The sequence below is a fragment of the Lolium perenne genome, chromosome 6 (assembly GCF_019359855.2).
Source record: "Lolium perenne isolate Kyuss_39 chromosome 6, Kyuss_2.0, whole genome shotgun sequence".
In the NCBI taxonomy this organism is placed as follows: Eukaryota; Viridiplantae; Streptophyta; class Magnoliopsida; order Poales; family Poaceae; genus Lolium; species Lolium perenne.
The window spans coordinates 188,885,802-188,909,948 of record NC_067249.2 but is presented as its reverse complement, the minus strand read 5'-3'; the positions used below and the strand labels follow the sequence as shown (position 1 = coordinate 188,909,948).

The 24,147-nt window shown below is 50.4% G+C and overlaps 4 protein-coding genes across 4 annotated transcripts; 1 reads left to right on the top strand and 3 right to left on the bottom strand.

The window, feature by feature from the left end:
- Positions 1-13,953: 13,953 nt before the first annotated feature.
- On the top strand, positions 13,954-15,364 carry LOC127310151 (probable methyltransferase At1g29790). Its single transcript, XM_051340848.1, has 2 exons — positions 13,954-15,210; positions 15,275-15,364. The coding sequence occupies exons 1-2, from the start codon at positions 13,954-13,956 to the stop codon at positions 15,362-15,364; spliced, it is 1,347 nt and encodes a 448-aa protein (XP_051196808.1).
- Positions 15,365-15,529: 165 nt separating this feature from the next.
- LOC127306654 (uncharacterized) lies at positions 15,530-16,658 on the bottom strand. The gene has a single exon (XM_051337317.2). The coding sequence runs from the start codon at positions 16,527-16,529 to the stop codon at positions 15,789-15,791; it is 741 nt and encodes a 246-aa protein (XP_051193277.1). The 5' UTR covers positions 16,530-16,658; the 3' UTR covers positions 15,530-15,788.
- A 987-nt stretch (positions 16,659-17,645) lies between these two features.
- LOC127306655 (tobamovirus multiplication protein 3) lies at positions 17,646-20,725 on the bottom strand. Its single transcript, XM_051337319.2, has 8 exons — positions 20,323-20,725; positions 19,691-19,781; positions 19,545-19,597; positions 19,290-19,454; positions 18,687-18,805; positions 18,284-18,401; positions 18,113-18,190; positions 17,646-17,996 (listed from the first exon to the last, which is right to left on the bottom strand). The coding sequence occupies exons 1-8, from the start codon at positions 20,470-20,472 to the stop codon at positions 17,898-17,900; spliced, it is 873 nt and encodes a 290-aa protein (XP_051193279.1). The 5' UTR covers positions 20,473-20,725; the 3' UTR covers positions 17,646-17,897.
- A 2,484-nt stretch (positions 20,726-23,209) lies between these two features.
- On the bottom strand, positions 23,210-23,930 carry LOC127310152 (heavy metal-associated isoprenylated plant protein 45-like). Its single transcript, XM_071821610.1, has 3 exons — positions 23,849-23,930; positions 23,694-23,769; positions 23,210-23,601 (listed from the first exon to the last, which is right to left on the bottom strand). The coding sequence occupies exons 1-3, from the start codon at positions 23,900-23,902 to the stop codon at positions 23,279-23,281; spliced, it is 453 nt and encodes a 150-aa protein (XP_071677711.1). The 5' UTR covers positions 23,903-23,930; the 3' UTR covers positions 23,210-23,278.
- Positions 23,931-24,147: the final 217 nt, after the last annotated feature.

Below are 24,147 nucleotides of genomic sequence, written 5' to 3'. Positions count from 1 at the left end.
AGCGAGTTCACCACCGTGGTGTTCTTCGTGTTCTTAACTCCGGCGAGCCACCGTTCGAAAACCTCACCGCCGGCGACTCCGACCACCGCGAAATCCATTAAGGTAAGTTCTCCGAGCTTCGATCTTTTGCCGTAGTTGGTAGGGATGATCGCTAGGTTGACGATGCGGATCCGACTAAATTACGTTTTCCGCCACTGCTTTTCTCTTCAGATGTCTTCTGTGACTCCGCCTCCAGCCTCCGAGCCCATCATGGCAACTCCCATCTCCTCCGCCCCTCCACCCTTCGCCCCGGTCCACCTGGATCCCATCAAGGATTCCGGCAAAGACACCGAAGGAACTTCTGCTAACCCGGAGAAAGCCTCCGGGGAGGAAAAGGCGGAACAAAAGGCGGAAGAAATCGCCGCCAAGAAATCCAAAGCTCGTCAGCGAGACGCTGAAGCCAAAGGGAAATGGTGGCCCTGCACCACCACTGACACGGAGCTGAAGAACTTGGAAGCAGAAGGTTTTCTGCTCCCCGGAAGCTGGCGGACAGTTCCGGATTCCCTGGCTCCAGCCCCACTGGATGGCGAGATGGTGGTAACAAAGGCGCTGGTGGAGCGAGGTTTCTCTTTTCCGCCATCGGATTTCTTCTCGGAAATCCTGAAGGCGTACGGGCTCCAGCCCCACAACATATCGCCGAACAGCGTCATGGCGATCAGCAACCACATCACTCTCTGCGAGGGCCACCTCCGGGTAGCTCCCGAACTTTCCCTCTTCCAATACTATTTTTCTGTCAAGAAGGAGAAGATCCGCCAGACCTCTGAGTTGGCGACTTGCGGATCCATCACCTTCATGCTCCGCCCCGGCCGCGTCTACCCCCATACCGACCGCCACGAATCCGCGCGGTATTGGTCCGGAGGCTTCTTCTACCTGAAGGACGTCTCCGACCCGGCGAGCGACAGGAGACTTCCATTATTCAAGAACAGCCCCGCCAGTGAAACTCCGGCATGGACACAGTGCCCCCACTTCTCCGACTCGCCTCAGCTTACCCGCGCTGTTAGGCGGATCTGCAAGCTCACGGAGGAGGGGCTGACGGGGAAGGACTTAACCCTTTCCTGGTTCACCAAGCGGATCCAGCCGCTGCAGCATCGAGACCGCTTGATGTTCCATTACACGGGGCGCGACGACCCAATGCGCGCCACCAAAGACAATCTCTCCGCCGACGCCATCGACAAAAGGATCCGGGTCCTCATCAAAATCCCACGTGAACTCCATGTTCACGTGTGCAATAAAGACATCCACACGAATAGATCCGGAACCGCGGTACGTCGTCCTGACTTTAGTCTATTGTCTCTCTTCGCATTCAAACTTTTTTGTCTAAGTGTTTAACTTTGCATCAGCTCGAGGCACTTGAAGAGAACGAACTCGGAACTCTCCTCTGAGTTCCTTCCACCGGCCACACGGATCCGGAAGCTGCATCGGAGGCGGAAGCTCCCGAGGCCCCATGCCCTGCTAAGAGGAAGAAGCCAGCTCCTTCCAGCCCCTATGCGAAACGCGCCGCGAAGTGCTTAGCACTGCGGCCACCCGGAAAGCGGAGGCGGAAAAGAAGCGCCTGTCACTGATTAATACCAGCAACAAGGGGCAGCCTGCCATCCAGCATTTCTTCAAGCCTTCCGGGTAAGCGCCTTCTTCCGAGATCCAAGTTCTGGTTTCACGCTTAAACTCTTATACTTTTATGTTTTTCCTGAAGCTCCGGAAGCCAGCCCCCCAAGGCCCCAAGGGTCCCGAAGAAAAGAGCCAGGCCATCTCCGGCTTCTATTCCTGTTACTCCTGAGGTTGAAGTTCCGCCCAAGGCTTCATCCGCCTCCAAGCCAGATCCGAAAGATGTCATCAACCTTGATGACCTTCCTGAAGATCCTGCTCACCATGGCGACTCCGCCAAGGGGACCTCCTCATCTGTTCCTCCGCAAGATCAGCCAAGCTCCGCTTTCGCGGGGCCCACAGGAGAAGAACAGGAGCAAAAGGCAAAGCTCCTTCAAGTTACCAACGCGACTCGAGTCAACCTCCAACCAACTCCGTCCCTTCAAAAGCTTACCCTGGCACAACGTCACGCGGAAGTTTCCGCCATGCTGAACAAAGTGTGGGGAAAACCGGACGAGGAGGTGCGAGAGCTCGCCGACCTGGAGGACAGCCTGAAGGAGTTTTCGCCAAGCACAAGGAAGTGCGGCAGGTGATACTAGCCCCCAAGCATTGGGTGATATATTTCCGTGTAACATGTATTAGCCGATGCTTTCCTAAAATGTTCTTATAGGCGGAAATTTAAGATTTGTACCAAGACTTTGAATTCTTCGCTAGCTTCCAAGATTTTAATATCCGACTAACTCCTTGCTGCTTCGCAGACCACGCGGAAATTGCACGAAGACCTGCGCGTGCACGTGCTGGAGCAAATCACAGAAATCGAGGGGCTGCGCCAGCACGCGGAAAATAGCAACAAAGCTATCCAGCTGCTTGAGACCCGCCTTCAAGGTACGAGATCCGGGTCTTTACTTTTTGTGCTGACATAGTTGTTCAGGATGCATAATATGTGCAACTTTCTGCCTGCAGAAGAGACTGCCAAGCACTCCTCGTTTGATGAGCTTTCCGCCAAGGTCAAGGTGCTTGAGGCGGAGAACGAGTCCCTCAAAGCCTTCATCCAAGAATCATCCAGTAAGGAGACTGAGGCGAGGAAAGAACTCTCCGAGAAGCATGCCCGCGACCTGGCGGAGCTGAATGAAAAACTGGAGAGAAGCCAGGGTCGCGTGATCTCCGTGGTAGCCAAGAACAAAGTTCTGGAAGCGGAAGCGGAGGCCATCGACAAACTTATCTTCCGTAAGCATTTTTCCGTGTCGCTGCTCCGACTATCTTATATGCTTTCTCTCTAACGGAACTGGACCTTCTTCCACAGCAAGCCTTGGCTTCGAGTGGTCAAAAGAGTCGAACCTGAAGAGGACGTAGGCATACGATGAAGCGCGGATTTCAATTGACGCGTTACTTGAAGCCTGTCGCGGAATTGCCAAGACTCTGTCTCTGAAGAAGGCCAAAACCACGATCATCGATACGATGACCAAACTTATGGAGCAAGTGCCGGATTTCATCAAGGACTGGCAGAAATCTTCAGCACGCGGAGTCGCCTCCCTAGTCCTGGCCACCTGCAAGGCTCACTTCCCCTCGCTCAACCTGTCGGATGTTGCACGCGGAGCCCCCAAGGGTTCCGACATGGGTGCCCTCCTCGCGGAAACCCAAGGCTATGAGCAGTTGTTTGTCAGGCGAGTGGATCACTCGTTCTGGTACAACAAACACGATCTGCCCAAGGGATTTTCCGATGCAGAGGAGGAGGAAGCAGGTGAGCCGGAGTATTATGGAGAAGGCTCCGGGTCAAGCGGCGAGCATTCCGAGGGGAACTCTGGTGACGACTCCGAAGCCGGATCTGGTGATAGCGACGACGGCTCCACCTACCAGGAATCTGAAGAAGAGGACTCCGAGTAGAGTTCCTGTTTAAACAATGAAACAAGTTGCATCATTTTGGCCCCAGAGTGGGTTTGTAATAAGACTTCAAATTCTTAAGTAGCTAGGAACGAAACGATTATGCATGGGGCGGAAACACTTATCCTGCTATCCGTTAATGTTATGTGCATGTTTCGTTTTGTGTCGGAAAGCAAGTGCTGACTTCGTTGTTTTCCGGGTTGCCCGCTTGACCTTCCGCGAGCCGGAAGACCTTAGCCGGAAACGCTCGCCAGCGGCGACGAAGCCCAATGGCAATCCGTCAATAACCGCGGAAACAAGCCCCCAAGCATAGGTGCCGGAAATCGCTACTAGGAATCCACGAGTTCGCAACAGACAACAACTTAATCAGAAAACATAAGCTTACGTCCTAAAGGACGATTTTTGAAAATCACAACTTTTATACACGCCTAGGCGGAAAAATCCAGCTCTGCGGTTTTAGTCGGAAAACATACATGATCTAAAAATGAACAAGTAAGGGAGGTAAAAGACTCAGAGAGTGAACCATAAGCTTTATTTCATTGATCATGTATAACCATTACAGAGTTTGTAACTCGGAAAAAATATGCTAAGTGTAGAAAGGACGTAGCTGTGCGATGTTCCAAGGGCGATCTGTCTCATCGTAGATGTCATCCGGATCCTCACGCTTGCGTTTCCGGTGCCAATTAGCAGGTCTATCCCTCAGCTCGCGGAAATCAACAAGGTAGTACGACCCGTTATGAAGCACTTTACTAACGACGAAGGGTCCTTCCCATGGAGATTGCAACTTATGGTCTTTCACCTATCGAAGGCGGAGGACCAGGTCTCCTGCCATGAAGGAGCGATTCCGAACTCGACGACTGTGATAGCGTCGGAGCTTCTGCTGATAGATGGCGGAGCGCTGGTCAGCTAGGTTCCGAGCTTCCTCGATCAGGTCCACAGATAGCTGTCTGGCCTCATCAGCTGTTTCTTCATTGTAGGCGGAAACTCGCGGCGAATCGTGGATGATGTCGGAGGGAAGCACGGCTTCGGATCCGTATACCAGGAAGAATGGGGTAAACCCTGTTGATCTGTTAGGGGTAGTTCGTAAACTCCACAAAACAGCATCCAACTCGTCAGCCCAAGCTCCGGCTGCTCGTCGCAGCGGTTCTTCAAGGCGCGGCTTAATTCCTGATAATATTAGACCGTTAGCCCTTTCAACTTGACCGTTAGATTATGGATGCAACTTGACCGTTAGATTGTGGATGAGCCACATATGCAAGGTCCAGTCGAATCCCTACTGTGTCACAATAATCCCTCAATTCTCCTTGAGCGAAGTTTGTGCCATTATCTGTGATTACGCTGTGTGGGATGCCGAATCTCATCACGAGGCTGCAGACGAATTTTAGTGCCGTAGCACCATCGGCTCTTCTCACTGGCTTAGCCTCGATCCATTTGCTAAACTTGTCAACAGCGACCAGGAGGTATTCAAAACCGCCAGGAGATGATCTTTTTAACTTACCAACCATATCGAGCCCCCAGACCGCAAATGGCCAGGTGATAGGTATGGTCTTCAGCTCTTGGGCTGGAGCGTTTGGTTGAGTAGCGTAGTACTGACAACCTCGGCAGGTCTTGACTATTTTGTCAGCATCTTCTTTAGCTGTGAGCCAGTAGAACCCTAACCGAAAAGCTTTAGCAACGAGTGACCTGGGAGCGGCATGATGCCCGCAATCCCCTGCGTGGATCTCTCTGAAGATCTCAATGCCATCTTGATTGGAGACGCATTTGAGAAATACCCCTGCTGCATTTCGTTTGTAGAGCTGTCCATCAACGATTGTGTAGGATCTCGCTCGTCTGACGATCTGTCGCGCGAGGACCTCGTCCTCTGGCAACTTCTGATCGATGAGGTAGTCCAGGAAAGGCTGTGTCCAAGCCGGAATGATAGCCATCACCTCCCTAGCCGGAGACACTGCCACCTCTGGGTTTTCCGGGTTAGCGCCCTTCACAGAGGGTATCCGGAGATGCTCCAGGAAAATGCCAGGCGGAATTTGCTTCCTGCCAGATCCGAGCTTGGATAGCATGTCTGTCGCTGTGTTATCGTCTCTTCTGACGTACTTGACTTCGTATCCGAGGAAGCACTTGGCGATCTCATCAACTTCGTCTCTGTAGGCCGCCATGACGGAGTTTCTGGCGTTCCAGGTTCCGGCTACTTGTTGTGCCACCAGGTCGGAATCTCCACAGCATATGATGTGCTTGATCCCGATTTCCTTAGCGATGCGCAGACCGTGTAGTAGAGCCTCGTATTCCGCCATGTTGTTTGTAGCTTCGAAGTGGATCTCGCGTAACGATCTGCAGTTCTTCTCCGGTAGGGGACTTCAGGGTGACTCCGGCTCCTGAGCCTTGATGCTGCTTGGATCCATCGAAGTGCATGACCCATGTTTCTGGTTCCGGCTCCAGACTTGCATCCGGAGCTTCTGTCCAATCTGCGACGAAATCTGCCAAGACTTGGGATTTAACCGCAGTCCTAGGCTTGTAAGCGATGTCGAAGGCGGATAATTCGATGCCCCATTTAGCCGTACGTCTGTTGCGTCGGCGTTGTTGAGAATTGTTGACAGCGGAGCCTTGCTCACAATCCATTCTTGGGTGCTCTTGGAAGTAGTGTCTCAGCTTCCGGCTGCCTAGGAACACTCCATAGGCTAGCTTCTGAAAGTGAGGGTATCTCTGCTTTGACTCCGTCAGCACCTCGCTAATGTAGTAGACAGGCCTTTGGACGTCATATTCATGACCTTCTTCCTTTCGCTCCACCATGATGACGAGGCTGATGACTTTGTTGGTAGCTGCCAGATAGAGGAGCATTGGCTCTGACTCTGCTGGGGCTGCCAAGATAGGTGGGGAGGTGAGTATTTCCTTCAACCCCCGAAGAGCTGCATCGGCTGCATCGTCCCAGACAAAGTTGTCTGTTTTCTTCAGCAGGCTTGTACAGAGGTAGCGCCTTCTCGCCAAGACGGCTAACAAACCTCATCGATTGCTGCGACGCAACCAGTTAGTCGTTGCACATCTTTGAGACAAGTTGGCCGTTTGATACACAGGATTGCCTTGATCTTTTCCGGGTTAACCTCAATGCCTCTGTGAGAGACTATGAAGCCAAGGAGTTTTCCGGCTGGCACGCCAAAGACGCACTTCAGCGGATTTAACATCATCTTGTACCTGCGGAGGTTGTCGAAGGTTTCTGTGAGGTCGCTGATCAGGTCGGATCCTTTCCGGGTCATGACCGCGATGTCGTCGACGTAAGCGTGCACATTCCGGCCAATTTGGTCCTTCAGGCACCGCTGCATCGTGCGTTGATAGGTGGCACCTGCATTTTTCAAACCAAAAGGCATAGTAACATAGCAGTAAGTACCAAACGGGGTAATGAATGAAGTCGCCTTTTGGTCGGATTCCTTCATCCGGATCTGATGATACCCGGAATACGCATCAAGAAAACACAGAAGTTCCGCCCCGCCGTCGAATCAATGACTTGGTCAATGCGCGGCAAGGGGAACGGATCCTTCGGGCAATGCTTGTTCAAGCCAGAGTAATCGATGCACATTCTTAGTATTTCAGTGTTCTTTTTGGGTACAAGGACGGGATTCGCGACCCAATCGGTGTGGATAACTTCTATTACAAAACCTGCTTTCTAGTAACTTTGCTAGTTCCATTCCTATGGCGCGGCGCTTCTTATCTCCAAAGCGTCGCATAGCTTGCTTCACCGGTTTAGCCTCCGGATTTATGTTGAGGTAGTGCTCGGCGAGTTCCCTAGGTACTCCGGACATGTCAGAAGGTTGCCATGCGAAGATATCCATGTTAGCGCGGAGGAACTCGACAAGCGCGTCTTCCTATTTGGGGTCCATGTTGGCTCCGACTGAAACCTGCTTGGAAGAGTCGCCTTTGATCAGGTCGTGCTTCTTGGTTTCTATCGCGGCCTTGAAGGAGGTTTTCTGCTCGGAGATCTGCTTCTTGGTGGTCTGCATCTCAGTCGGATCCACCGCGGCTCTGTAGCCTTTCAGCTCTTCTCCAGATATCACAGACTCTGCGAAGGCGGCTTCGCCCAACTCGCACTCATGAGCCTTTTTGTAGTCTCCGGATACGGTAATCATACCTTTAGGACCCGGAATCTTGAGCTTGTTGTAGATGTAGCACGCTCTTGCGTGGAACTTGTGGTAGGTGGGCCTGCCGAAGATGACGTGGTAGGAGCTCTTGAAGGGCACAACTTCAAACGTGATTTTCTCTTCGCGGAAATTATGAACATCGCCAAAAGCCACGGGAAGTGTGATGCTGCCGAGGGAGTTCGCCTTCTTACCCGGAACCACGCCATGAAACTAAGTGGTGCTGTGTTTGAGCTGTTCCTTGGTGAGGTTCATCCGCTCTAGAGTCTCCAGGTACATGATGTTCAGGCTGGCTCCGCCATCCATGAGGCACTTGGAGAAGTCATACCCGTCTATGCGGGGGCTTACAACCAAGGCGTAGCATTCTTTTGGCACAATGGCAGGGTGATCCTTCCTGTCAAATGTGCACGGGATTTCCGACCACCTGACGTACTGCGGCACAGCCGGAACTATGGCGTTCAGGATCCGGGTGGCTGACTTGGAGGCGCGTACCGTTGGTGTCCCGAGGAAAGTGTGGTAAGCCCCCACGCTTTTTTTATCGAATGGATTGGATTTACCTGCGGATCCTGCCTTGGGATCCGGTGAGTTATCATCCTCATCCATCGCCTCGGAACTATCTTCCTCTTTGTCCTTGTTCTTGCCCTTGCCACCTTTGCCACGTGGGCGGTGCTTCCGGGCGCGCTTGTATCCTGCCTCCGGGTCGTTCTTTAGATCATTGACCCACTTGCAGTTGCGGTTGGTGTGAGTGGACTTCCCTGTAACCGGATCCAGGTGGGCCAGGCAGGGCATGTCTCTGTACTCCTCGTAGGTTTGCGGGGCGCGGGATCCGCCAGCTGTGACCTCAGAGGTATGCTGCTGACCCCTGCCGGCTCCGCCTCCACGTCCGCGTCCTCTTCCGCCTCCTGAACCTCCGCGTTGAAATGCCATGGCGACCATCTCGGATCCGCCACTCTTCTGGTCATCAGGGTTCTTGCGCTTATGGCTGCTGCTGCTACCGTTGTCACGGTTCTTCTTTTGTTGATGCAGGGGAATTGCCGTTGCTGCTAGATCTCCGCCTGCGTCGTCATCGGCGGCAGTGTGATCGCTGGCGATGGTGATCATGTCGTCCAACGTCAGTTTGTTTGCATTGACCAAGCAAGTTAGCTTGTGTCGTAGCAGTCCTCCTCGCTGCAAGCCCCCGATGAAGGCGTGCATTGCTGTGCGGTTGTCGACGTTCTCGCACTCGTTTCTGCATGCCAACCATCGGGTGAGGAAATTCCTCGATGTTTCGCCCTTCTTCTGGATACATGCTCGTGTGTCGCTTGTTGTGGCAGGTCTCTTGTAGGTGCCCTGAAGTGTTTCTCGAAAGCGTTCTTCAGGTCAAACCAGCAAAAGATGGAATTCTTCTCGAGGTCACCGAGGCAGATTCGGGCTGGACCTACAAGGTACAACTGAAGCATGCGGCAGGCGATGTTAGGGGTTCCTCCGGCGAAGGTTACAGCATTATAGTAATCCTCAATCCAGGTATCCGGCCTTTCCGTGCCATCATAATTCTTCAGATTTCCGGGTAGCTTGAGATTCATCCTTGGCTTTGGTTCCTCTCGAATCATCCTGCCAAAGCATTTTGGGCCAATGTAGTCGGTTCTGTATTCGTTAAGGCGATCCCGTGCGTCGCGCGGGCCGTGGCGAGGAGATTTTGAGCGAGAGCGAGATCTCCGGCCATCGCCTCCGCCTCCACCTCCGCCGCCACCGCTGGGTGGTGGTGAGGGAGACCTGCGAGGTGGGCGGTCCGATTTCTTGCTTCCGCCATCTGATTCTCCTCGGCCTTCCCGGTGCTGGCTCCGGCTCCTGTGGCTGCCTTCGCCATGGCGCTGGCTGCCCTGGTCGTTCCGGCGAGGCTCCGGGTCGCGGCTCCGGCGAGGCTCTGGGTCGCGGCTCCGGCGAGGCTCTGGGCCGCGCTCCTCATTCCGACTCCTCCTGGGCTCGGGCTCATGAACATTGTTCTGGTTCCGGCGAGGTTCCGGCGAGCGCTCCCTGTTTCTGTTTCTTGGCAGCACGTTGTCGCGGATAATAATTCCACCATGCCCTGGGGGCCTGGTGTTTCCGGCTGGACTACGGCGGCGAGGGGGTCGCGGGTAACCGTTGGGCGGAGGAGAGGGGTTGCGATATTTGTCTCGTCCAGGATACATCGCGTCCTTTCCCTTCCTTGGATCTGACGAAGGCGTCTTTGACGGAACGGGGATCGGATTTGGGTGTTCCCTGGTTCTTCTTCTGCGTTCCGAGGATCCGGTGTGTGATTCGTCATCGGGATGCCGATCGGCGTGGGCGTCCTTCTGCGCGGTAGATACACAGTTATCCGGATTGGATTCCAACCTGCGCGAAGTATCCGCCTTGCTTTGCTGCTGCATTGCTGAAGCGACAAGTGTGTGGAGGTAGTTGATATCAACCTCTTCGTCCTTCTTCTTCAACAGCTCCGCAGCTTTTAGCATGTTGTCCTTTGGGGTTTCCAGCGGCCGGTGCTCTGCGGGCGTGGCGAAGTTGATCCTGCGAGGCGGAATTGCTTCTCTAACAATTCGATCGGCCTCCGCCTGCGCATAGGTCATCTTTACTTCCCACTCTTTCGCCATGCTCTTGACCTGCTCGAGTGTGGCAGTAATTTCGCGATCCTGTCTGTCAAATTGGTCCGCCAAACCTGCAGCTTGCTCCCTTTCTTCCCTTAATGCGGCTTCGGTATCGGCGAGCTTCTTGGCTGTGGCCAGCATTTCCTGTCTAGTGGCCTCTAGAGCCTCTAGATCTGCGGCGTCGCCCGGGGTTATAGGTTTGTTAAGAACTGCTCGCGCCACCATCTCCTCAGCTGACAGGAGTTCCTCTGAAGAAGAATCCCTGTGGGGTCGCACCCGAGACATTGGAGATCCTTGTTGGGATGGTTGAGGGTCGGATTGGCTGGTTGGCTCTTCAGATCCAGTTTGTCCCAGCGCTGCTACCGTTGCGAGAACCTGCTTAGGCTGGGCGGAGTCGACTTCGGGCTGATCACCGAAACCGTACTCCCTAGCTTGCGGTTGAACTCGTCGATATCCATGGAGGGTATCTCCGAAATTGGGCTCGATTGCCCAAAATCGACTCTTCAACCGGAGCTACGCTTTCTCCGTGAGCTCGGCTGATCCGGATCTGCGCCGTTTTCCGGTGCCTCTACCTGCCAGGACCAGCTCCGTTTTCTTGAGGGGCGGTTCCGGCGGTATGGGCCAAGAAGTGTACGAAGTGGCACCTCTGCTTTTCTAACACCTGGGAGACCCAGGCGGATCTGCATTGGTCTTCCACCGTTGTTTCCTGCACAGGGGCGGATTGGGTGGGCTTTGAAAATTCCAGATCCAAGGTGGAATCTTCCTTAGGAAGCTCCTGCATCTCAGATCGGATCTTCGCGACAGCATCCAGCTCTGCGGCGGTCGCGTCTGCGTTACTTACCAGTGGGTTTCCGTCGGAATCGACGGTTTCCCCGATGAAGATGTGTATGCCGCCAATTGGGACGATGGAGAGCTTGACGGGGTTTGTTCTAGCCGGAATCCAACACTCATCCGGAGGGACGATCGGCAGATTTCCGGCGTAGAGGACGCGCCCCACAGCGATGGTGTCGTCGTAGCTTCCCATGGCGGAACCCTCCCGGTTCCGGCATCCAGACGCCACAGGCCCCACGGTGGGCGCCAACTATCGTTGCCTATTCGACGGTACCTCGGAGGAGGGATCCTCACGAGGGGGAGAAGAAGTAGGGGCCATAGGGCGGAGTGCACACGGGACGGTGGTACGCGAGTTACCCAGCTTCGGAACACCTGCACGATGACAGGGCCTACTGCTGCTTGTCTGGAATTATCTGGGCGCTTTCGCGTTGTTACAATGAGTTGTGGTTGTGCCTCTAGGGCTCCCGGGATCCGTCTTATAAAGGCGCACGGATCTAGGGTTTACATGGAGAGTCCTAGCCGGATTACAGATAGCCTAGCTACGGTACAATATCTTGCCGTGCACGTCACGGATCCGCCTTCCATATACGTCGTACTGGATCCGAGTTCCTCATGGGCCTCCACGGATCCGGGTTCCTCCTAATGTCGGTACGGATCCGTCTTACTGATCCTGGGTCGGACTTCTTCCTTCATGATCAACAGCAACTGGGCCGCCCGATGGACCACATGCCTCATCACCATCTGTGGGCCACCCGGGCTTGCCGGATCTAGGCACTGTCGATGGTACACCTATGAAGTATACCCACAACACACCTACATACTGACACTAGTTTCTCACATTACATTCAAGCACACCAGTTATTCTCTCCTAGCCATGATCCATTGACTGAACTCATCTAGAATCCTTGATGAGAGACTCTGCTCAGAAAGCTGCAGTCCTCTGTCATGTTCAGGCGAAGGAGGCAGGCATGCCCTACTGGCCTTGCATACGCGCATTGCATGACGATGTGTCTACTTCCTCTTCCTTGAGGTATACAAAGAACGCTGCAAGTTGCTCCTACAGTATATGTCTGAAGCGACGGCTGGTAGTCCAAATCCTTTATTGCAGCATTAGCCACATGAGGATTTAGCACTTGAGAGAAGCTCCATTTTTAATGTACGGTTAGCTACCTCGAAGGAAATTCATCCTTGCTGCAGCATCTCGTAAGTAGATCTGGTTGAGTGTTGATGCGAGGGTGACCAACAGACCAAGGCCAGGTGAATTCAACATGAAACTCATTAAGCTTAGTTCTCGAAACCACGACCCAAAGTTGAACACACTGAATCAGTTGCAATGTCAGTTACCCATCTACAGCACTGCTCTTGCATTGCAATTCCTGGTATTTCCATAAGTAGATATTGGAGCCATCATCCACCCTGATCCTGATGAGACTGTGGAACACACGTTGACATCATGATGTTTTTAGGCATGGCTAGGCATTGCCAAGGTCGCATAGGAGGAGAGCGCTCCTCCTTAGCCACTCTCATCTGAGTGGCTAAGCAAAAACACTGAAGTCTCAGATTCTTGACTCCTGGCCATCACAGCAGTGTGGTTTGCATACTTGGTGCCCAGCAACTAAGCACTGCCGCCACTGAATTCATCTGTTTTTTTTTTTTTTGTTTCTTGAGAATCGACTCAATTCATCTGTTGCTGCCGAGAAAAATGCACGCTGCCATATATCTGTTCTGCAATCAGTAAGTGATGTATTAAGCCCATCTGTCAGGCTGCAAGGCTGGCATAAATGCAGCAACTGAATCCAACATTGGCTGCCGTTCTGCTTTTGTTAGAGGCCTCAGTGCTAACTGAAGTCCTAGATATCACATAGGAAAGTTCTTCAAGGACAGTTCAACACTAGAGTGACCAGTTCACCATCGTGTTCATCTTATTAGGGTTGCAGACGGATTTATTGTACGTAGTTGACACACAGCCCTGATGCACGCTGCCAAGATGCATTGCACCGATTCCAACTCTGTTGCATGGGCTTCACAAACAGCACATCGTCATCGGCAAAGATGGAAAGTCGTTGTGTAGCAGATCACCCAGCCAGGCCTGAGGAGAGGTTTGCGTCCGTTGCTTTCCTGATCAAGGCAATGAGAACCTCCATGCTTAACACAAAAAGCACTGGCGAGATCAGACCCCCCTGGAGGAGCCCACTCGCATGGATAATTTTCTGCCAAGGACTTTGCATTGGCCGAGATTCTGTTGCTAGCTGTTTGTAATTGTGAAACAACCACACTTCATACATAGAAGTTCTTCAGTTCAAAGGGCAAGAAAAATCCTGCTCTAGATATGCAACATATAGTTTTTATTCGACTATTGGAGATGACTTCACCCAGGAGGAGGTAACAAATGCTTAGGTTGCAACAGTGAACAGACAGGACAGAATTCTCGAATCTGGCGGAAGATTTGCCAGTTCGCAACTACGCGTGTTTTATAATAAAGTTTAAACAGTGTCCTCGCCGAGATGAGTACAAATGACACTTTGCAGTCACAAACTGTAAAAGAAATGCAACAACTTGATACAGGCCATGAACCAGGATGCCGTGCAGATTCAGACAAATATCATAACTGCGGAGTCAAAGCTTACCGGATCATCTTGAGCGCCCAGTTTCAGTGGCCGATCCTCCTAACCTAATCATACTAGACGTTGAATCACGAGATTCTAACTAAACTAGAGCCCATGTACTTTGCTCACTTGTGAAGCAACGAGGTTGGACTCTAAACTTATTTTACAAAGTTTTGGATAGCAGCAGTTCTAGTATAAAGGACCCTCGCTGCATCATTCTTCTTGCTATCTCATATATTGTACAACTCAAGAAGCAAGTTTGTGGTGCTTCACTTGATCAGTTGCCGTTGCAACATGCGCAGCATCGACTACCACATGTCCAGGAATCCTGTAGATCAGCAGCACAAGAGCTGCAGGTCCAAGGCCCTGGTACTACTTCTCATCGTTGCCACCAACACTGCCTCCGTCCTCCTCTTCTCCGACGCCAGCTCTGTAATCGGCATTCGCTTTGGTGAGCGCCACCAGCGCATGCCCTTCTGGAGGTCAAATAAGATGTCTCTCATTGACTTCAACATTACAGAGTACGCCCTGTCCGCGAGCCATGACGAGCTCGTGCACCTGCACAACCGCCTCACCATGGCCAACTCCCTCGTCGATATGCTCCTTGGCAACAGAGCCAATGCCAGCAACAATTTTGCCGCCGGGGATGAGCAGAAGCAAGTGGCGGCCGATAGGGAGCTTACAGGCGAGCTCAAGCTGGCCGTCGGCCCCCACAAGCTGCCATTGGGCTTCATGCGGAACCTGGGAACCGACGAGTTGTTCCTGACAATGGGGCAAGCTTGCCGCCGTTTCCCGGATGAGCTGAAGCGCTACATGAACTATCAGCCTGGCGGTGAGTGCCCGTCCGACGAGCAGTTCACGCAGCAGCTTATGCTCAAGGGATGTGAGCCACTTCCACGGCGGCGTTGCCGGCCAAGATCACCTGCAGGGTACATCGAGCCGACGCCGCTGCCAGCAAGCCTGTGGTCCATTCCGCCAGACACCAGCATCGTATGGGACGCTTACACGTGCAAGAACTACTCCTGCCTGGTGAACCGTGGCAAGACCAATGGTTTCTATGACTGCAAAGACTGCTTCGACTTGCTCCACGGAAGGGAGAAGAGCCGGTGGACGCGCGACGGCGACGCACTAAACTACTCAATCGACACCGTTCTTGCGACAAAGCCGAATGGCACGGTGCGCATTGGGCTCGACATCGGCGGCGGGTCTGGCACGTTCGCTGCACGGATGCAGGAGCGTGGGGTGACCGTGGTGACCACCTCTATGAACTTCGACGGCCCGTTCAACAGCTTCATTGCATCGCGAGGTCTTGTGCCCATGCACCTCAGCATCGCGCACCGGCTGCCCTTCTTCGACAACACGCTCGACATCGTGCACTCCATGCATGTGCTCAGCCACTGGATCCCGGACCTGATCCTTGAGTTTGCATTGTTTGACATCTACAGGTTGCTGAGGCCTGGAGGATTGTTCTGGCTTGACCACTTCTTCTGCATTGGCACACAGATGAACACAACGTATGTGCCCATGTTCGAACGGATTGGTTTTAACAAGGTGAGGTGGAATGCCGGCCGACACAACGTATGTGCCCATGTTCGAACGGATTGGTTTTAACAAGGTGAGGTGGAATGCCGGCCGGAAGCTAGACCGGGGCATCAAGTTGAACGAGTGGTACCTCTCTGCGCTGCTCGAGAAGCCGCTTACATAGATGGCAATCTGAAGTACAAAAGCCTGGTATGCCAAACTATGCTACACACTTCAGAGTCAGGAGTTTTTTTTACTTTCTGACATTACACCCCAGTAATTTCACCATGATCCAGGGCATTCAACCAGAGAACAAGTAAATCAAAGCAATGTGTTCATGCCAGTAAAATTAGTGGTGTAAGGGATACTCATCAAGAACCTCAAAATCGACATGATCGCTTCGACTTATTCTCAGACATCTACATTGAATATCTTTTCTCGTGGTCTACATATCAGAATCGCAAAACAGGCAACGCCATTTCGAATTTCTCTTTGTTTGTATGATTATATGGTATGACTAGAGCATTGTGCATTCAATCCTATATTTTTCTTTCAACGGAAAAGACTAAATGCCTACCTTATTTAGGGATCACACCTCCAAAATCCACTCACAGCTTCTCCCCTTCCGCCTCTGTTTCGATCTTCTCTGTCACAGACTCTGACTCTGACTGTGCCTCAGTTTCTGCTTCCCCCTCCGCCTTCTCCGCCATGGGCTCGGCCTCTGGCTCTGCTTCTGAGACCGGCATTGTGAAATTAGCGGCGAACTTGTCGCCGGCGATCACCTGGCAGCGCTTCATCATTGATTCCGACTCCGCCGCCCTGCCTAGAACAGAGTACAGCACGCCCTGGCAGAACAGGGGCCGGTAGTCGCCGGGGTCCTCCCGCGCGAGCTCCTCGAAGGCGGCGATCGCCTCGTCCACCTTGCCGTCCACGAAGAGCGCCTGCGCGGCGAGGAGGCGGGCGCAGTGCTCGCCGACCCCGGCGGCGGAGAGGCGGGCCAGCGCGGCCTCCGCGCCGCCGAGACGGGAGAGGGCGGCGGTCTCGACGATGAGCTTCTCGAAGGGGTGGGACTCGGAGTCGTCCTGGACGGCGTCATCGGGTGAGACGGTGGCGGTGAGGGCGGGGGGAGGGGGCGGGGAGGGCGTGCAGGCGATGGCCGGGGAGGTGGCCGCGAGGAGGACCGCGGCGGAGGCGGCGAGGCGGAGGGAGGAGATGAGGGGGTGGGGGGAGACCGAATTGGAGCTGGCGGCGGCGGCTTTGACAACCGTCGGGAGATCGTACCGTCGTCGGGAGGGGAAGGCGACGGCGAAGGGGCTGCGGATGGAGGATGCGCCGGCGAGGAAGGCCATGGCGGCGGCTAGGGTTTGCGGCGCGGAGATTGCCAAGGTTTGAGTTTGCAAGCGACGAACGAACAGGGGTGGTGGAGCAACGGCGGAGTTTGGTTTGGTGGAGAAAAGAATTGAAATTTGGGTTGGTACGTTTGTTAGCAGCCTCGTGGTAGGTGGCACCACGCCTACCACTATTCTGTTCACTGCTCTACAGACTTGATGGGATGGATGGAGAAAAACATGACCAAAAACAGAACATGAAACACCAAGATCAAACCAAAAAAAAATGAAAGAAAAGACCAAACACTAAGTTGGGTAACATATAATTTCATTTAAATTTTAGAAATTTTTACAGGAGAGTTTGAACGGAATTTAAACCAAACACTAATCTAAACCTAGCCTACTCGTCGTCGTAGTGCATCATCATGAGGCCCGGCATGTCATCCAAATCAGCGGAATGGCCATGTGGCAGCAGCTGCGTCGTGACCTTTGCGTAGGGCGGCCCAGTAGCCCGGCGTGTTCGCTGGGTAGTTTGGATCATGCAAATGCGAGGGGATCTCCTAGCCGTTGGAATGAAAAAGCCGACATAGCCATCCTCCTGTGGCTCCAGCTTTTGGGGAAGCAGAACGTCGGAGTGGATGAAAGGTCAAGATGTCGCATCAAGATGGTGAATAAGTGTTTTAAAAATATTACACATTTAGATTGAAAGAATGCAAAAATAAACTACTCATTCAGTTCCAAGCGCAAAGCCTAAAAATACTAGGTTCAACTAAGGGCCTCTTTGTTTTTTGTTTGGGCTTTGTCATGGCGCTGAGGCAGTTTTCTTTTGTTGTTTGCCTGAACTTTGCAAATCTGATGTGCGTGAATCATGATATTTTTGAATGTTGATCAAACAGCTATATTGTGGTAATTGTTTTTTCGTTTGGTACTATTAAATGTTTCTTGAGAAACAAAAAGCAATGTACTTTAGAAGTTTAATGTTGTTTGATCCACCATCTACTCTGTACCCTCTCAGATTTTCTGTTCTACTCCCTCCGGTCGGTTTAAATTGACACAGGTGGTGCGCATACAGAAGGCAGACTCATGTGTTAAGCAGCATCAATTAAATAGGAACGGAGGTGGTACAATACAGGTCCGTGAGGAATTTTGCTTGCTCATGTTTGATTTCTAATAATAATAGTTATTAACGAGAATAATTACACGAAATTAGCACCTTGAACTACAAAGGTTAGCGGCTACAGGAGGTAAGGTTACGTGTAGATTTCAGATCTCATAGCTATACACATTTTGAACGAGGGTTAAAAACATAGGGTAGCCTTTGTCGACTCTCGGGGTTGCAATGCTGCAGAATCTCTAATTTCAGATGATAAGAATACCACGCCTTAATCTCTAGCCGCTGCTCAGGGGATGATAATGTGAGAGACGTAGTTTCGAAGGGATTCTCCTCAGAATGAACAGCACAAGAGCTGACGGAAGAATTTCAACAAGCTGTGGAAAAAGGGGTAACAGCAAGTTAGAGCTATGAAACAAACCTGAATTTGAAGCTCAGACTAGGAAAGACTAAAATAAGGAGATGACTCCATGATTGTATGGGTTACACATACCAAGTAATAGAAAAAATTCAGAATTGGATGGTAAAGAACATCCAGATCAGCTTCTTTGTCGAAAGCATCGAAACACATCTGTAAAAAAGCAAAAGCGTATTACAAAAATTGTGTGAAATGAAGTAATGGACTCGGAATAGTGTTTGACTATTAGAGGACAGAAATCCTTACCATTACACATCGTGCCAAAAAACAGCAGGAACATATAGCGGCGACTTTGCCAACCTCGCTCAACTTTTGTTGCCTCCCTTTAGACTCGATAGGGAAACGTTTTAACATGAGGAATAGTCTGCCAATCAAATCAGGAGCACATGAATACAACTTATAATGTGATATTACAGTTATATTACTTGCCACTAAAATAGATATATCTACAGTTAAAACGTGTCAAGATACATCTATATAAGTGTCAACTAATATGAATCGGAGGGAGTAATAGAAACCCTGAACTAATGCAGATAGTCTAAAGTACTAAACAAACTAAACTGCCTGATTAGTTTAACTGAAAACATGATCCAAATGCATGACAGTTTAAACTTTCTTAAGAGACATCGATTGTTCTTCTTAATCTTACCTCCCTCCATAAAGCAGAAAACCCAGAGCAGCAGAAAAGGACAGGCCCGCAATGAATAACTTTGAAAGGATAAGCATAGATGGATTTGGATTCAACCACAGTAATACCCACACCAAAACCTGAAGAAGTAAATATACGTGAGTATATTGAGACAAGGCAGTCTAATAGTGACTGAATACACGAATAAACACGGATAACCAGAAGAATAAATGAAGTAGAACTCAGGTAGAGCAGATACATGAGAGGTCATATTGAATTTTTTAAAAAGTCAACCATCAAGACTGCAAGGAAAGATGAATGAAGGACTAACATTATTACTATTTTTCTTTTTCAGATATGAGCTAGCAATAGCATGTGTATCTTTGTTCAGAAAAAAAGAAAGAGAAGAGTGTATCCTCGTTTTCCATGTTGTACGGAGTTCATTCTCAGAAACAAATGTTGTAGGGAGAATTCACATTTAATTCTTATAATGGAATTCCCCAGTCCAAAAAAAAGAACAAATATGATCAGCCTGACACATGTAATATTGTCTAGCAGAAACAAACCCTATGACAGTTGCACAAACTTAACAAGCAATACAGAATTACAGTGAACCTGCCTTACCTGTAATGCATAGATGACAGCATTAATGGTGTAGAAACCAGATCTGAGGCCATCAGTGTCTAGACCACGTGCTTGATAAGATATTTCGGCCCAGAAAAGTGCCAACATTGCATAGGTAGTGAAGAATGCAAGCCCCGGCAGATCAAGAATAACATGCTGAAAGATCTGATACACAAAAAACATGGGGAAAATAACCCTGGTCAATCAAATTGAAAGCATTATTTCAATGGCAGAAAATAGCGAATGAATACAAACCTCAGGGTTCACTAGTTGCACTTGGCGACGGAAAGCAAAGATAGAACACCTCGCTGCAGATTAGCAAGAGAGTAATGTTTAGCATCACAAGAGATATATACGAGCTTGCAAGTTGTAGCCCAGTTGAGACTGAAGCATGCATATACCTCCATTAACCACGAAATTGAGGAATTGGAAGACCTTTTGTGTTGTCCATCCATATTCAGGAACTCTGTGCTGTATCCTGGCGACTTGTATCTGCACATATGGCTTGCTGTTAGTATCGCTTTCTCTTCCTCAGGTAAATTTATTCATCAAACTGTGAACATTGACATGTGCACACGACAAGTGAAAACCTTGCTATCTAAGGTATTTATTGCCTTTTCTGCAAGGAACCAACGCATTATTTGCAGTTCATGCTATACACACATTCTTATCCAGCAAGGTTTTCATGGATTAGAAACATATACGCATAGCAATAAACACGAGTATATATGCCGAATCACAATTTTCCCCTTGATCGACCTAAAGTCTGCAGTATTCTATTCGTCCCTCATTGTCAGCTTTCACAAGGTTCGGATGCAAAACACAGCCACAAAGCTAACAAAGAACCCCTCTTTATTCCCAAGTGAAATCGCTGTTTGTGAAGTGCGACATCACAAATTTATTCGCGCACCTACCGAATAGGCAGGATAATCAACCCTTTATTCCCCTGCCTTGGCATCGGGGCACCAACCTAGCAGTAGGAGCAGTACAGGTTTATCGGGGAGGGAGGACAGATAAGTAATAAGATGCTTACGAAGGAGGAAGCCGCGACGAGGCCGTAGAGGATGCCGAGGGCCCAGAAGATGCCGTCCTGCCACGCCGGCGAGCCGTTCACGTGCTCCCACCACCCCGCCAGGGCCGGCGGCAGGGCAATCGGCGCCGGCGCTGCCGCCGCCATCGCCATCGCCGCCGGGGCTGCACGGAGGTTCCCTCAAAAAGGAGACAGAAGGCCTTCCTCTCCGGGCAGAAATTTCGGGTGGCTCAAGAAATCGCGGTGGTGGCGGCGCCGACGTGGATTTGTAGGGACGGCTCGCGTGGCTCGAACAGGACTCGGGAGGATAGCAGCCGCGCCGAGGTGTTTGGTAGCGGTGCGGCCGCGCTCCGGTTATATTTGCGGCCGCGTTCTTGGCCAGAATTGGGACTCCGAGTCCGCGACGACACGCTGCTGTAGCGGCTGGCCAAGTTGGGTAAGCACAGGTTTTGGTGTTTGGTTATTGATGATGATTGATCCGACGCGGTCCGGTTCAGAGTCCAGCTTATACGGAGTATTTCTGTACTTGTTGCCGGTGTCATATGCTGTTGGTTGGCTAGAATTCTAGAAAAGATGTGTGGCTCTTGGTGCTGCAGAGTTGACATCGACCAGACGACGAACGTCCAGCAATATGGACAGCTTTTGAACTTATGATGATATGAATCATGAATCAATTTGATTTTGTCTTGTATTTTTTTGGGATATATAGACCAACTCACCAACCTCTTATCTTAGGGCATTTGAATTGTTGTCGTACAAGCCAGACGACCAGTACCATGGGAGATTAGACCTTGCCGTCAGGCGATTAGTAAATAGCTGAACTGTTCTACATGTAAAAGTTGATTATTTGGTGCTTTTATAGGAGTGCTAGAAGTTTACACCGAATATTCAATTCAAAGGTTTTAGGTCACCATCAGCACATATTTGCAGACAAAACTAATGAACAATTGAAGCTCGATGATGCATATTATTGATCTACAGCTCAATTTGTCACCTCATATACGTGTGCCAACGCGATTGCTGAGTGGCTCAACCGTTGGCGAGACTGCAAGAGGCCTTTGAAAAATACAGTTGCAGGTTCTTCAGGCTGAGTTCTCGCTTGACCTTCTTTCGCTTAGAAGACGTATCTTTTTAGTAGCCTATTGTCATTTGTCAACATGTGCATATTAGCACTAGTAGTTTGAAGTATAAGTTGAGATGTGTTGTAACCGTGTTTTTAGTATAACACTATTGCTTCAATGCTTGAGACCGCTTTGTACCCCTTTGTAATGAAACTTGTGGTGTGTTTGAGTTCTGCCTCTTACTATAATGCCAGCTCTATGTCCTTTGGGACCCTGTAGTGCTTAAAAAAACAGGCATTCAAGTGTAGCCCTTCGTCTCGAGAGCTCCCTACACAGACATTGGGGTTTCTCCGTCTCCCATTGGCATCCACTGATTTGCCCGTCTCTCTGGCCTTCGGGCCATGGAGGCACAGCGAATCTCGGTCCTCGTTGGCGGAAGGGGCTCCGATTTCTGGTGTTATGGGTTAAGGTTTGTTGGGGCGGCGCTCAGATGGTAGCGGCAACATCGAGAATCTTGTGGAAGTGGTGTGGTTCTTGAAGGCTTTTGGCTGTGAGGAACTCCAAATCGTCAAGGAGCTTCATCGGTGGTTCCTTCTTCCTCTTCATCTCCTGAACGGATGTGGTCTACTAGGCCCGTTCGACGACTTCCGTTCACAACCAACAACGCCATGCCGGCTCAGGAAGGAGCGGTAGCGGGTACGCTGTCGACCGGTCTAGTCTAGAGGTTAAAGACGAAGGACATCTCAAGGATTTTATTGTAATTTTAATTTTTGTTAAGGTGTTTTATACTGTCGTACATTCTTTAATGCCAAAATCTTTTGCAAAAAAAAAAGTAAATAAAAGAAAAAACCTGCAAGGGGTGACCAGAGCACGGGTAAATTGTAACTTGTCACACGCAAAAGGCATGTTTCTGTAATCCGAGAACAAGGAATGTTCGAACTTCAGTTCTCTTCGTGTGCATCTGTCTCTACGAACTTGACACTGCAGTAGCACAAGAATATATTCCTGCAACCTTCACGATTGTTGTGAATCGTCACATCTGGTTAGAGGACACTTGCACAACTTGAACAGAAAGCATCATTTTCTTGTCCTGCGGATGTTGTCCAATCCGGAGACAAGACTACATATTTACAATTGCAGATATCTTAAGGAACATTGTGCACTAGCATCGAGCAGTTCAACTTTTACAGCAACTTTCTTGTTTATGCTCTGTGATGTGAAACAACATCGTCTAGCTTATGTTCCCATCGAGTGGCCTGTTCAAAAGGATACAGTAGCGAATTAATACATGGTATTGTTCGTTGTTCTCCTTGTTTGAGGTTTTTTCTTAGCCAAAAACAAGGTGCTCCTGGTATGCATGACTAGGGGTGGAAATGAACTCGGAAACTCGGCTCACTTCGCTCGAACTCGGACACAGAAGAGCCAAGCCAAATTGATATTTTTGGCTTGCTAAAAATGAGTTAAATGAGTCGAGTTCTCGTTAATATCCATACGGTTATATACTAGCTCATACATTAGACAATACTAAAGAAAAACCAGAATTAGTAGGCCAAGCATATATTAACAGGTTAATTTGCCAAAATCTACATGAAGAGGCATAGATGACGAAATATCCTTCTTGTGCTCTTACTCGTCATCAAGGTTATTGAACCAACTTGAATATTTACCAAGTCGATCTGGAGTTCTAAGCTCATCATTTTAATGAGTTGAATTAAGCAAGCTCGTTAACAAACGAGTATTTGTGAGTTGAGTAGAGGTGAATCGATGGCTCGATATCCACCCCGGCCTATTGGGGCACAACCTCCAAATTATTTTGTTCTTTCATCGATTAATAGATTGATTACCAGTTGATCATAAGAACTATTTCAGTTTTAGTTTTTTTTAAGTTACGGCTGTAATCACATTACGGTGCAGGCGTGGACATTGTCCTCGTTGAAGAGCGCGAGCGCCTGGTCGTCGAGGACGTGCGTGAAGGCGTGGCTGGGGTAGTAGCCCACTACCGGGTCGTTGTAGCCGTGGAGGTAGTACTTGTGCGTGGGCATGTAGGTGTCGTCCTCCAGGTACTGGATGGCGAAAGGGTAGTACTCGCCGTCGTACGGCCATGGCCAGAACTCCGCCGCCCGACCCATGCGCCGCGCCGCCCGGAGCACCTTCCGCCGGTCCACATACCCCGTTACCGTCACCTTCTGCGTGTCCATGTCGATCTCCACCGTGCTCACCCCTGCATCTACGCACAACCTACTGTCAACATAACAACACCAGTATACATATATGCACGTCCATTTTTCAGACTAGGAATAACGTAATACGTGCCTTCCAGCCGGGTCATGGCCTTCCTTATTCGCCTCTCGCAGCCCTCACAGTCCATGTGAACATTCATCTCCACGATCTAAGTAAGAAATCAAACTGAAACGATAAGCTACTAACGACATTGCATGTATCATGTACTGTTATTTTTATATACTTACAGACAGGGCGTTCGACAAGGCGCCCCTCCTCTGCATCCTCCAAAAGCTTGGCATGTTCAGCTGAATCCCAGGCACTGTAGGATGCATGCACAAAGCAGCACACAGGGCACAGGGCACAGGGCATATAAATACTGGCGCGAGCCAAGCCAATGCAGGACGGATATCGACATGGGCGAATATTAAGATGCAGAGATGCTCAAGGATTGGATGCGATACCCCCCAGCACGAGGCGTGACGGCTGATTCCTGCTAATTGATCTGTTGGCCGTATGTGAAAGGTGCAGATATGTTGGGGGAAGG

Excerpts from the sequence above, each read along its gene's own strand:
- LOC127310151 (XM_051340848.1), top strand. The coding sequence starts at position 13,954 with ATGCGCAGCATCGACTACCACATGTCCAGGAATCCTGTAGATCAGCAG. Across the intron at positions 15,211-15,274 it reads AACGGATTGGTTTTAACAAG|GTGAGGTGGAATGCCGGCCG; the intron begins GTGAGGTGGAAT and ends GGTTTTAACAAG.
- LOC127306654 (XM_051337317.2), bottom strand. The coding sequence starts at position 16,529 with ATGGCCTTCCTCGCCGGCGCATCCTCCATCCGCAGCCCCTTCGCCGTC.
- LOC127306655 (XM_051337319.2), bottom strand. The coding sequence starts at position 20,472 with ATGGCGATGGCGGCGGCAGCGCCGGCGCCGATTGCCCTGCCGCCGGCC. Across the intron at positions 19,455-19,544 it reads TGCAACTAGTGAACCCTGAG|ATCTTTCAGCATGTTATTCT; the intron begins GTTTGTATTCAT and ends TTTGTGTATCAG. Across the intron at positions 18,191-18,283 it reads TTTTGGCACGATGTGTAATG|ATGTGTTTCGATGCTTTCGA; the intron begins GTAAGGATTTCT and ends GCTTTTTTACAG.
- LOC127310152 (XM_071821610.1), bottom strand. The coding sequence starts at position 23,902 with ATGCCAAGCTTTTGGAGGATGCAGAGGAGGGGCGCCTTGTCGAACGCC. Across the intron at positions 23,770-23,848 it reads CCTTGTCGAACGCCCTGTCT|ATCGTGGAGATGAATGTTCA; the intron begins GTAAGTATATAA and ends TTTCTTACTTAG. Across the intron at positions 23,602-23,693 it reads GGCCATGACCCGGCTGGAAG|GGGTGAGCACGGTGGAGATC; the intron begins GCACGTATTACG and ends GCGTAGATGCAG.